This window comes from Rattus norvegicus, chromosome 9, assembly GCF_021556685.1.
Source record: "Rattus norvegicus strain SHRSP/BbbUtx chromosome 9, alternate assembly SHRSP_T2T, whole genome shotgun sequence".
NCBI classification, from domain to species: Eukaryota; Metazoa; Chordata; class Mammalia; order Rodentia; family Muridae; genus Rattus; species Rattus norvegicus.
In genome coordinates this window covers 8,448,112-8,462,034 of record NC_141542.1, presented here as the reverse complement: position 1 = coordinate 8,462,034, position 13,923 = coordinate 8,448,112, and the positions used below count along the sequence as shown (strand labels likewise).

The 13,923-nt window shown below is 41.1% G+C and overlaps 1 protein-coding gene across 8 annotated transcripts in view; it reads right to left on the bottom strand.

The window, feature by feature from the left end:
• Spetex2l2 (Spetex-2 protein like 2) overlaps positions 1 to 13,923 on the bottom strand; it is a 28,746-nt gene that overhangs the window by 9,360 nt on the left and 5,463 nt on the right. For 3 of the 8 annotated variants that reach the window (XM_087568278.1, XM_087568279.1, XM_087568274.1), the window contains 3 exons: positions 13,166 to 13,297; positions 12,314 to 12,497; positions 1,473 to 2,259 (listed from right to left, as the gene is read on the bottom strand). In XM_087568278.1, coding sequence (XP_087424404.1) covers positions 2,254 to 2,259; positions 12,314 to 12,497; positions 13,166 to 13,251 — 276 coding nt within the window. In that variant the 5' untranslated portion in view covers positions 13,252 to 13,297 and the 3' untranslated portion in view covers positions 1,473 to 2,253. Of the gene's footprint in view, positions 1 to 1,472; positions 2,260 to 12,313; positions 12,498 to 13,165; positions 13,298 to 13,923 lie in introns of those variants that run through there. The other 5 variants (XM_087568280.1, XM_087568281.1, XM_087568275.1 and 2 more) reach the window with 3 other exon arrangements.

Genomic DNA, 13,923 nt, shown 5'->3' with positions numbered 1-13,923 from the left:
ACAGAGATATCAACAACAAGGACTTCATGAAATTCATAGGCAAATAGAATGAACTAGAAAATATCATCCTGAGTGAGGTAACCCAATCACAGAAACACACACATGGTCTGGACTCCTTGATAAGTGGATATTAGCCCAAATGCTCAAATTACCCAAGATGCACAGACAACATGAAACTCAAGAAGGATGACCAAAATGCTGATGCTTCACTCCTGCTTTGAAAGAGGAAGGAAAATACCCATAGAAGGGATAGGGAGGCAGAGTTTAGAACAGAGCCTGAAGGAATGGCCATTCAGAGTCTACCCCACATGTGGCCTATATATATACAGCCTCCAAACTAGATAAGGGGGATGAAGCTAAGAAGTGCAGGCAGACAGGACCTGGATATAGATGTCTCCTGAGAGGTACAGCCAGATCATGTCAAATACAGTGGTGAATACAAGCAACAAATGATTCAACTGGGAACTGGAGGACTTACAGAAAGATTGAAAGAGCTGAAGGGGCTTGCAACCTCATGAGAACAACCATGCCTGCCAAGCAGAGTTCCCAGTGACTAAACTACTACCCAATCACTATACAGGGACTGTGCCATGGCTCCATCTGCATGTGTATCAGAGGATGGCCTTCTTGGGCACAAATGGAATGAGCAGCCCTTGGTCCTCCCTAGGCTGGGAAAGTAGATGGATGTTGACAGGAATACCTTTGTAGAAGAGGGGGAGGGGGATGATATTCGGACTTATTTCTAGGAAACAAGGAAAGAATAACATTTGAATTCGAAATGAAAAATATCCAATTAAAATTCAACAACAACAAAATGGTGTTTAGAACTTCAAATAAAAAAAGCCACAATCAGGAAACAGAGAATTGTATGCCTCTGGTTTTCTTCAAATATGCTCAGGGCCCGGGTCAATTCTGGGCCCAGGCTGGACCAAGCAGATTTCTGCCACTGACTGCTCCTCCTTTCCTGTTTTCAGAGGCATCATGCAGATGAATATTGGGCCAGAGATATGGGCAGAGCTGGGCAGAAGTGGCTTTCTGTCCTGTGGTCTCAGGATTATCTGCATTCCTGGGTGTTCAGCACTCTCCACCACGGGATTTGGGCGCAGGCTTCGTGATTGCTTTAAACTCTCTTATACCATGTTTATATTTCCTGGGAGATATTACAGAAAAATTAATGTTTATCCCATTAATTTGTTCAACACTCTCATCCACAGAGTATAATTTAGAGGTAACTATATATTTTATAGGAAGCATACACAGTGGGTAATGTATGCATGATGAAGTTGAAATTCACAGAGTTGGAAACACAGTGAACAGTGACTGTATAAATGCCTTTGAATCACAGTCTTACTGGGAAGTAATTTTGATGCCCAGTCCCCATGAAAATGCAGAGATCCATCCCTCCCTGATAGCTGTGGGACTTCAGATGTTGACACTAATGATCAATAAAGAATGTTCTTAAGAGTGAAGAGTTTGAGATTACTCTTTTATTCACCAGAATACATTCAATTTACTTGATAGTAACCAGATGCAGGTAGTCAATATATGCAGTCTATATCCTTATCAAAACAGAAAAGCAAATGAACAAAACAACAACTCATAAATAACAAAACTTCAAATGAATAGAAGGAAAACCAAATAACCAAAATAATCAAAACTCAACCAAACTTTAAATAGAGGAATTGCGCTAAGCATTCTTTTGCTGCTCCTTTTGCAGAATAGACTTATATCCTGTGGCTTGCTTGGAGACATAGTAGACAAGCAGTTACTGATGGTAATAATCTTTTCAAGAGGAGTGGGAGTAGGTCTGTTTTGTTGGAGTGGGGGTATGAAGGAAAAAGCAATTCAACACTGAGTATAAATGATATTACAGACTTTGTCTCAAAGTCTTTCCAATGTGTGAACTGATCTCCATGAAACCCTTCTGGATGACCCATCAGGACAAGTACAAATTTACATGTGCACAGTCTTTCTGGGATGACCAGGAGCTCTTGATTGATGTGCATCAGCAGTTCTCTGAGTCCCTCCAAAAGTACACACTTGCTGCAGAGAGGCGAGGTGAAAGTACGACCTATTCAATCAAAAGAAATTAAACTAAAGGTGGAAATGCAGTCTACAATTGCTATGGACATTACAGATGAGATGCAATAGTGGTGTATTTGCTGTGCACACTTAGTTCTCCTCCTGTAGCTCTTCTCTCCAAGGGAGATCTTGTCCTGGTCTGTGTCATGTTCGAGTTTCTGCTGGAGAATTTCAGGCCTAGCAGAGCAAGGGAAAAAAGGTTTAGTGAGTGGTTGTCAATTCAGCTCTCCCTCTTACATCAGCTCTATTCAGTTGGACAATCCAGCATGACCTGTCAGCTGAGGTCAGTCCCTGCATCCCCAAGTGTCATAGAGTACCTGGGCTTGGATTTATATCTCAGGTTTTAAAACTGCTAGAATATGAACTGTAGACTATGTACTGTACTGGAATTAAGAGAAAAATGAGCCTATTTTCCAACTGGTCCATGTATATGATATTGAATAATAACATTGTACCTATGTCTGAATCTGAGTTCAAGAGAGGTATGAGCAACCTAGAATACCATGTGGATGCCTTCTGGAGAACATGCCCAGAATTGAGGTGAAAGTTCTGACTATGTTTGCAGTGAAGGAACCTGCCTAGGTTACATTTTAACCGCTGTACCTGCAAATACACAGAAAAGCCATCTCACATCAAATCCATGGGAAGTGCATAGATCCTGTAATCACTGAGAATGTGCTCCATGCAAATCTTCCCAGCGTGCACACGGAACATTATAGGTGATTGTGATGTAGAAACACACCAGCACCCCTGTAAGTCTATGGCTAGTGTAAGGCAATTTGTGAGAGGACAGAAGAGAAAATGTCCTCAGATCTTTCCGGAGAGATCACAGGAAGAAAGGAGTAGAAAATACCAAGAAATCCAGAGGATCATATATATTGTTTCATGGCCAAAATTCACATGAACTGTACCAGAACAATACTCTGAGTAGCTCTTTAGCTGCCTGAGGCTGAATTCCAGGTGGGTGGTCATTAACCCAAAAAGGGTATTTATATAGGGAAAGGATATTCAAATGGCTTCTTCCAGCCTGTGTTCCTACTTGAACATTAATGCTTAATGTAAAGATTCCCCAGGATACTCTGGAGGCATAAAAACAAATGTTGAGTGGGATATGTATATAGTGACCGGAGCTTATAGACAGCTCAGTCAGTGATGTGTTGTTCTCCCATAAACCCACATAGATTCATGGTTCTTTCCCTATTACCACTCTTGCTTAGCAAGTTCCCAAGGCTGTGTAGAGCAGTCTAGTTCCCCAGCAATGGACCATATGTTGGTGGTAGACTAGACTCTTGTTCTTGTACACTGTCAGATTTTCCCAATGTGTGCAGCTTCTTCTAATCGAAGCTCTCTTTACCATAGCCTGAGTGACTACATGCCCAAAGCTAGAATCATCGGAAATCTCCATAACTAGGATCCAAATCAACAAATTTTCTCTACGTAATGTGATTGTGCCACAGATATTTTGAGTAAGTAAGTAAAAGCTTGCATGGATTATCTCACACTGAATAAGAATCCATAGAAGGGCTCCGCCCTATGGTACATTTTTACTCCTTGGCTGATGCATGTCTGGATAGATTCTCCTTCCAGGCTACTCTGGGACCACTACAACACTGATGCTCCCTAGTTGCAATGGCAACACCTAGTCCTTGTTGTGGAATCACTGGGTTAACTAAAACTTCTGTTCCACTTTCTGAACATGGCTTCTCATAGGGCTACCTGTTCTTACACTCCCAGACCCATCTGAAGTTCATCATTTCTCCTAACCCCATTGAGGCTGAAATTAACTGAGAGAAAATGATGTTGATTAACAGCACTTGCAGAATGCTACACAGATAACATAGGGGAGTGATTTGGATTATCTGTGCACTTAAAGGGGATCCTGAAACTGTCCTGTTCTTGCACCACAGCATATGGGACTTTTGCTGTATGATGATGCAACTCCAAGCAACTCAAATTCTCAATGAATAAAATCAAAGCCAAACTACCAGGGGAAGCTGTAGTTGCCAAGGTAGCTGGAAAGAAATGGTGGCAGGCGAGGCAGAACCCCACGAGCAATCTTGAGCTCTGGGACAAGCTGCAAGTGACCTGCCAGGTGAAGTCCAGACACAGGCCCACAGGAACAGCTGAAGACCTATAGATAGGAAAAACTACATGCCCGAAAGCAGAACACTTTGTCCCCATAACTGGCTGAAAGAAACAGGAAAACAGGTCTACAGCACTCCTGACACACAGGCTTATAGGACAATCTAGCCACTGTCAGAAATAGCAGAACAAAGTAACACTAGAGATAATCTGATGGCGAGAGGCAAGTGCAGGAACCCAAGCAACAGAAACCAAGACTACATGGCATCATCGGAGCCCAATTCTCCCACCAAAGCAAACACGGAATATCCAAACACACCAGAAAAGCAAGATCTAGTTTCAAAACCATATTTGATCATGATGCTGGAGGACTTCAAGAAAGACGTGAAGAACTCCCTTAGAGAAACACAGGAAAACATTAATAAACAAGTAGAAGCCTACAGAGAGGAATCACAAAAATCCCTGAAAGAATTCCAGGAAAACACAATCAAACAGTTGAAGGAATTAAAAATGGAAATAGAAGCAATCAAGAAAGAACACGTGGAAACAGCCCTGGATATAGAAAACCAAAAGAGACAAGGAGCTGTAGATACGAGCTTCACCATCAGAATACAAGAGATGGAAGAGAGAATCTCAGGAGCAGAAGATTCCATAGAAATCATTGAGTCAACTGTCAAAGATAATGTAAAGCGGAAAAAGCTACTGGTCCAAAACATACAGGAAATCGAGGACTCAATGAGAAGATCAAACCTAAGGATAATAGGTATAGAAGAGAGTGAAGACTGCCAGCTCAAAGGACCAGTAATTATCTTCAACAAAATCATAGAAGAAAACTTCCCTAACCTAAAAAAAGAGATACCCATAGGCATACAAGAAGCCTACAGAACTCCAAATAGATTGGACCAGAAAAGAAACACCTCCCGTCACATAATATTCAAAACACCAAATGCACAAAATAAAGAAAGAATATTAAAAGCAGTAAGGGAAAAAGGTCAAGTAACATATAAAGGCAGACCTATCAGAATCACACCAGACTTTTCGCCAGACACTATGAAAGCCAGAAGATCCTGGACAGATGTCATACAGACCCTAAGAGAACACAAATGCCAGCCCAGGTTACTGTATCCTGCAAAACTCTCAATTAACATAGATGGAGAAACTAAGATATTCCATGACAAAACCAAATTTACACAATATCTTTCTACAAATCCAGCACTACAAAGGATAATAAATGGTAAAGCCCAACATAAGGAGGCAAGCTGTACCCTAGAAGAAGCAAGAAACTAATCATCTTGGCAACAAAACAAAGAGAAGAAAAGCACACAAACATAACCTCACATCCAAATATGAATATAACAGGAAGCAATAATCACTATTCCTTAATATCTCTCAACATCAATGGCCTCAACTCCCCAATAAAAAGACATAGATTAACAAACTGGATTCGCAATGAGGACCCTGCACTCTGCTGCCTACAGCAAACACACCTCAGAGACAAAGACACACAGTACATCAGAGTGAAAGGCTGGAAAACAACTTTCCAAGCAAATGGTCGGAAGAAGCAAGCTGGAGTAGCCATTCTAATATCAAATAAAATCAATTTTCAACTAAAAGTCATCAAAAAAGATAAGGAAGGACACTTCATATTCATCAAAGGAAAAATCCACCAAGATGAACTCTCAATCCTAAATAACTATGCCCCAAATACAAGGGCACCTACATATGTAAAAGAAACCTTACTAAAGCTCAAAACACACATTGCACCTCACACAATAATAGTGGGAGATTTCAACACCCCACTCTCATCAATGGACAGATCATGGAAACAGAAATTAAGCAGAGATGTAGACAGACTAAGAGAAGTCATGAGCCAAATGGACTTAACAGATATTTATAGAACATTCTATCCTAAAGCAAAAGGATATACCTTCTTCTCAGCTCCTCATGGTACTTTCTTCAAAATAGACCATATAATTGGTCAAAAAAACGGGCCTCAACAGGTACAGAAAGATAGAAGTAATCCCATGTGTGCTATCAGACCACCACGGCCTAAAACTGGTCTTCAATAACAATAAGGGAAGAACGCCCACATATACATGGAAATTGAACAATGCCCTACTCTATAATAACCTGGTCAAGGAAGAAATAAAGAAAGAAATTAAAGACTTTAGAATTTAATGAAAACGAAGGTACAACATACCCAAACTTATGGGACACAATGAAAGCTGTGCTAACAGGAAAACTCATAGCGCTGCCTGCAGAAAGAAACAGGAAAGAGCATATGTCAGTAGCTTGACAGCACACCTAAAAGCTCTAGAACAAAAAGAAGCAAATACACCCAGGAGGAATAGAAGGCAGGAAATAGTCAAACTCAGAGCTGAAATCAACCAAGTAGAAACAAAAAGGACCATAGAAAGAATCAACAGAACAAAAGTTGGTTCTTTGAGAAAATCAACAAGATAGATAAACCCTTAGCCAGACTAACGAGAGGACACAGAGAGTGTGTCCAAATTAACAAAATCAGAAATGAAAAGGGAGACATAACTACAGATCCAGAGGAAATTCAAAAAATCTTCAGATCTTCCTATAAAAGCCTATATTCAACAAAACTTGAAAATCTGCAGGAAATGGACAATTTCCTAGACAGATACCAGGTACCGAAGTTAAATCGGGAACAGATAAACCAGTTAAACAACCCCATAACTCCTAAGGAAATAGAAGCAGTCATTAAAGTTTTCCCAACCAAAAAGAGCCCAAGTCCAGACGGGTTTAGTGCAGAATTCTATCAGACCTTCATAGAAGACCTCATACCAATACTATCCAAACTATACCACAAAATTGAAACAGAAGGAGTACTACCGAATTCCTTCTATGAAGCCACAATTACTCTTATACCTAAACCACACAAAGACCCAACAAAGAAAGAGAACTTCAGACCAATTTCCCTTATGAATATCGACGCAAAAATACTCAATAAAATTCTGGCAAACCGAATCCAAGAGCACACCAAAACAATCATCCACCATGATCAAGTAGGCTTCATCCCAGGCATGCAGGGATGGTTTAATATACGGAAAACCATCAACGTGATCCATTATATAAACAAACTGAAAGAACAAAACCACATGATCATTTCATTAGATGCTGAGAAAGCATTTGACAAAATTCAACACCCCTTCATGATAAAAGTCCTGGAAAGAATAGGAATTCAAGGCCCATACCTAAACATAGTAAAAGCCATATACAGCAAACCAGTTGCTAACATTAAACTAAATGGAGAGAAACTTGAAGCAATCCCACTAAAATCAGGGACTAGACAAGGCTGCCCACTCTCTCCCTACTTATTCAATATAGTTCTTGAAGTTCTAGCCAGAGCAATCACACAACAAAAGGAGGTCAAGGGGATACAGATCGGAAATGAGGAAGTCAAAATATGACTATTTGATATGATAGTATATTTAAGCAATCCCAAAAGTTCCACCAGAGAACTACTAAAGCTGATAAACAACTTCAGCAAAGTGGCTGGGTATAAAATTAACTCAAATAAATCAGTAGCGTTCCTGTACACAAAAGAGAAACAAGCCGAGAAAGAAATTAGGGAAACGACATCCTTCATAATAGACCCAAATAATATAAAGTACCTCGGTGTGACTTTAACCAAGCAAGTAAAAGATTTGTACAATAAGAACTTCAAGACTCTGAAGAAAGAAATTGAAGAAGACGTCAGAAGATGGAAAGATCTCCCATGCTCATGGATTGGCAGGATTAATATAGTAAAAATGGCCATTTTACCAAAAGCAATCTACAGATTCAATGCAATCCCCATCAAAATACCAATCCAATTCTTCAAAGAGATAGAATAATTTGTAAATTCATCTGGAATAACAAAAAACCCAGGATAGCTAAAACTATCCTCAACAATAAAAGGACTTCAGGGGGAATCACTATCCCTGAACTCAAGCAGTATTACAAAGCAATAGTGATAAAAACTGCATGGTATTGGTACAGAGACAGACAGATAGACCAATGGAACAGAATTGAAGACCCAGAAATGAACCCACACACCTATGGGCACTTGATTTTTGACAAAGGAGCCAAAACCATCCAATGGAAAAAAGAGCACTTTCAGCAAATGCTGCTGGTTCAACTGGAGGTCAACATGTAGAAGAATGCAAATCGATCCATGCTTATCACCCTGTACAAAGCTTAAGTCCAAGTGGATCAAGGACCTCCACATCAAACCAGACACACTCAAACTAATAGAAGAAAAACTAGGGAAGCATCTGGAACACATGGGCACTGGAAAAAATTTCCTGAAGAAAACACCAATGGCTTATTCTCTAAGATCAAGAATCGACAAATGGGATCTCATAAAACTGCAAAGCTTCTGTAGGGCAAAGGACACTGTGGTTAGGACAAAACGGCAACCAACAGATTGGGAAAAGAGCTTTACCAATCCTACAACAGATAGAGGCCTTATATCCAAAATATACAAAGAACTCAAGAAGTTAGACAGCAGGGAGACAAATAACCCTATTAAAAATGGGGTTCAGAGCTAAACAAACAATTCACAGCTGAGGAATGCCGAATGGCTGAGAAACACCTAAAGAAATGTTCAACATCTTTAGTCATAAGGGAAATGCAAATCAAAACAACCCTGAGATTTCACCTCACACCAGTCAGAATGGCTAAGATCAAAAACTCAGGTGACAGCAAATGCTGGTGAGGATGTGGAGAAAGAGGAACACTCCTCCACTGTTGGTGGGATTGCAGACTGGTACAACCATTCTGGAAATCAGTCTGGAGGTTCCTCAGAAAATTGGACATTGAACTGCCTGAGGATCCAGCTATACCACTCTTGGGCATATACCCAAAAGCTGCCCCAACATATAAAAAAGACACGTGCTCCACTATGTTCATGGCAGCCTTATTTAGAATAGCCAGAAGCTGGAAAGAACCCAGATGCCCTTCAACAGAGGAATGGATACAGAAAATGTGGTACATCTACACAATGGAATATTACTCAGCTATCAAAAACAATGACTTTATGAAATTCGTAGGCAAATGGTTGGAACTGGAAAATATCATCCTGAGTGAGGTAACCCAATCACAGAAAAACACACATGGTATGCACTCATTGATAAGTGGCTGTTAGCCCAAATGCTTGAATTACCCTAGATGCCTAGAACAAATGAAACTCAAGACGGATGATCAAAATGTGAATGCTTCACTCCTTCTTTAAAAGGGGAACAAGAATACCCTTGGCAGGGAATAGAGAGGCAAAGATGAAAACAGACACAGAAGGAACACCCATTCAGAGCCTGCCCCACATGTGGCCCATACATATATAGCCATCCAATTAGACAAGATGGATGAAGCAAAGAAGTGCAGGCCGACAGGAGCCAGATGTAGATCTCTCCCAAGAGACACAGCCAGAATACAGCAAACACAGAGGCGAATGCCAGCAGCAAACCACTGAACTGAGAATAGGACCCCCGTTGAAGGAATCAGAGAAAGAACTGGAAGAGCTTGAAGGGCCTCGAGACCCCATATGAACAACAATGCCAAGCAACCAGAGCTTCCAGGGACTAAGCCACTACCTAAAGACTATACATGGACTGACCCTGGACTCTGACCTCATAGTAGCAGTGAATAACCTAGTAAGAGCACCAGTGGAAGGGGAAGCCCTGGGTACTGCTAAGACTGAACCCCCAGTGAAATAGATTGTTGGGGGGAGGGCGGCAATGGGGGGAGGATGGGGAGGGGAACACCCATAAATAAGGGGAGGGGGGAGGGTGATGTTTGCCCGGAAACCAGGAAAGGGAATAACACTCGAAATGTATATAAGAAATACTCAAGTTAATAAAAAAAAAAAAAAAAAGAAAGAAAGAAAAAAAAAAGAAATGGTAGCAGGCAATGTGGAAAGCAACCTTGGAGAAGACACAGTGAGTGACACAACCTTCCAGTGGGCTTTCACAATTCACAAAGAACGGAGAAGCAACATAAACTCATGGATTTTATAGAGAAGCCTTGCCCTTACCTCCCTGTACTCCTTTCCTTTGATGTGCTCCAAAGGATTTCAATGGAGATCAGTAGTTTTGCTGCTAATCACTTGAAAATCTACATTACAGGTGTTTTTGTGTCCTCTTTTTGGGGGTTGGATTTCTAAAGGACTTTATTTTCCTTCTTTTACACCATTACAAAAAGGGACCTGCAAGCTCCAGGCCTGTACCATTTGTTACCCCTGTGAAACGCGACTCACTTGAACATATTTCCCACTCCTCCCCCAGACTTCACAAGATAATTCTGTTATGAATTTTTTGAAAACAGAGTAAATTAATAACTTAAGTGTCCTTTTGCTGTACAGAGCTGGATGGAGATGCCTAATGACTGGGCAGCTGTCTTTCATTTTTCAAGGATGTAAAGTGAACTTTTAGAGTACTTTTCTCATGAAACTTGGAAATAGAGGGAAACACAGGTTCACTACTGCAAACACACACACAAACACACACACAAACACAGACACACAGATACACACTCACATGCACAAATGAAAACTTTGCTCTTATGCAGCACATTTCCTGTTGAGGGAGGAATTACTGGGAACAATGCTGTGTACAAGTCTCTTAGACTCAAGCAGGCTGTGCTGCCCTTGCCTGTACTCATTTCCACTTCAGGAAACATTTCTATGCAGATACTTGATGGTCCTACAAATAAGTTACATGTTCTGCACAGATAGCCTAAACAACACAACATCAAATTCCCAAGAGAGAGATTTCTAGGAAAAGACTCCATTGAGCTCTATGCTGACTCATCATAGACCCCTCACTAAAACTACCCTGTTTCCTTCCTCGAAGACCTTGGAAGCATCAGAGGAGACAGTGACTCATGGTCATTTACCAGGAACTTTTCATCACATTAGAGTGCATGTGATATTAAAACAACCTCAATGTCAGTCAGAAAAAGGCTAAATAAATAACATACAGTGACTTTTCTGAAATGCAGCACTGTGTACAATATTGAGAGGGAATCTATCCTGAAAGAATGCCGTGCCCATAATATAGTCAGCAAAGCAATGTCAGCAGAGGGATGCACTCTAGGATTCCATGCAAGATCATGGTGAAGCCAATAAGACAAACCAGATTCTTCCCGGGGGATACCTCTATTCAGGTAAAGTGAAGAATCTAATCCTTATTTTGAAAATAAGTGAATGGTTTAAGAATGTATTGAGACAAATATGAGACGGGGCTCCACCTGGAACTGGACCAGTGGTGCAAAGACTGCTGGCCAGCACAAAACAGGAAACTTCATGTTTGTTGAGAGACCTAGACTTAAAGGTCTAAGTTGGATAATGACTGGACAAAATTGCTTGTCATTAACTGGCCTCCCCGCATGTTCCCTAAGATGCAGGTCAGCACAGCAATACTCCTTTCTTGGTAAGAATTGGGGGTACATACGTATAACTTTGTTCTTGAAGTCTCAAATCTCTCATGCCAACCCTCAGACTTTGAGAAACCTTTTCCACATCCTTGCTCTTCTAACCAGCTTCAGACTGTAAGGCCCAGATGAGAACTCTCCAGGAGGACTCAAATAAGACAGGACTGACATGCTGCTCCTCAGGCTCTGTCAGTTACCCAAGATTTATGAAGCATGAAGACACCATCTTCATATACAGGGAAAAGAGTGAGTAACAACAAAAACCACCACAAATGACAACGAGAACCATTTCTTTGCCATTTCCACCAGGCTCTCCTCCTTGAAAACTACTTACTTCCTGGAGTCTCAATTGATCCCTATAAAGAAAACAAGCTCCAGGCTTTTGCTTCATCCCTCAAAGCCCTGTTCTAGTCTAAAGAGGGGCTTGCACATAGCACCCTCCACACATAATGGCATGTAGTGCTGTGATGTATGATCAACCTATCTCCCTTAATAAACTGCAGATTTTCAAAGAGCAGGAGCACTTGCTTTACAAACATGCAGTTTCTTGAAAAAGGGGCTCTCTCCACGGAAAGCCTTGTAAACCATCACATAAATGAACACTTGGATGAGACCTAGGTCAGGACATGGATCAGTCAATAGACAGTTACATTGGTTTGTCTATGGTTATGGTAAGACATGAGGACAACCTGACCCTGAGGCCTAACCCTACCTGCTGTTGCTTGGCACTGGGGTCACAGATGTTCATTCCGGCCTCTTCACAGAACCTCTTTGCCTCCACAGAGGATGCTGGCAGTTCAGTCTGCTCCACCAGCAGTTCTCTCTTCTCATTCAGCAAAATCTGTATATTGTTCTTCAATTGAGCTTGTTCACGCAGGAGCTGGGAGTGCCTGATGCTGAACCACAAACAAACAATGGTAAATCCCAGCCAGCTTCTATTTGCCTGTCACTCCTGCAAGTCCAATCATCCCTTCAAGGGCCCTCATCCCCAGAAATCCCCAGACTAGAGCCACACTATACAAGTTAGCACCAATTAGAGGAGGTCAAATCCAGAATCCACATTCAACATGAATCAAAGTACCTCTGAAAATCCTGACACTAAGATGGTTTATATAATCCAGGTAGAAAAAATGGTCCATATGGGTGCTTATATGTCCATGATATGCTAAAACCATCTTCACATAGTGGGGAAATCCCCTCTGAGGGTTAGTTGAAGACCTAATAGCTATACAATCTTTCCATGTGTTTCTCATGGATCACAGATCTTTAAATCTCCTGTCAAGAGTCCTACAGGTTCAGAGTTGATTGATATTCCCATCATGATACAAAACTTTCTATCTAGAGCATCCTTAATGGGGAAAATAACAATTGGAGGGTCTTCTATACCCTTCGAATGTAGGACAGCTGAGTTCAAGAGCTACAAATCTAAGACCCTTGCCAGGAGGCAGGCTTCTTGTTAAGAGTCAGACATTACAGAACCAGAGCCCTGACTTTGGTTCAAAGTCATACAGGAAAGAAGCATTTCCTGCCTAGTGCTGGGTTCTCATCTCTGTCAGCGACTCACTGGTAGGAACTGTTCACTTGTATGAGCTCCTTGTACCTCTCCATGGCATCACTTATTGAGTTGGTCATCATTTGCATAGCCATCATTCTCCTCTCATGTTCGGATTGAAGTATTGGCAATTCGACATCCAGCCTGTGTTGGGACATGGCCCAAGGAACAAATAACCATCTGAACTCTTGATTTCAGAACTAGGTGAATTGTAAATAAAAAACCCAATAAAAATTCAAATTTAAGAAATGAGGGGGAAGAATGTGGCAAACACAAAGAAGAGAGCAAAAACACAACAGTGAGACTCCAACAACATTTCTTTCAAGGAAACATTTCTATGCACATCAGTAAAGAGTCATTTTGAAATAAGGACTCTTTCAAAGGCTGTGGAGATATGGTTCTGCAAAGACCCTCTGTACTGCAGTGGCTTGGGTCCAACAGATAGTTGTGATGACATTTCTTTTCTTTTGAAAACAGGGATTCTCAAACCTTGTTTCCTACTGTTCCATGAATTCCCAGAGGGCATAACTACTTTGACAGGGAAGAGGATTTGTAACCCCTCGTTCCCTCAGGATGGTCCTATCTACCACCTAAGTAAATAGAAGATGCAAAGTACTCTGTGGGCTTCCACACCATCATGACCTGCAAACTGTCCATCACACAAATCCTCAGATCCCATCAAACTCCCCAGACTCCCTGACCATGAGCATAAAACCCACAAATACTTTCACATACATACATACCAACCCATACACAAACACAAGTAGAAT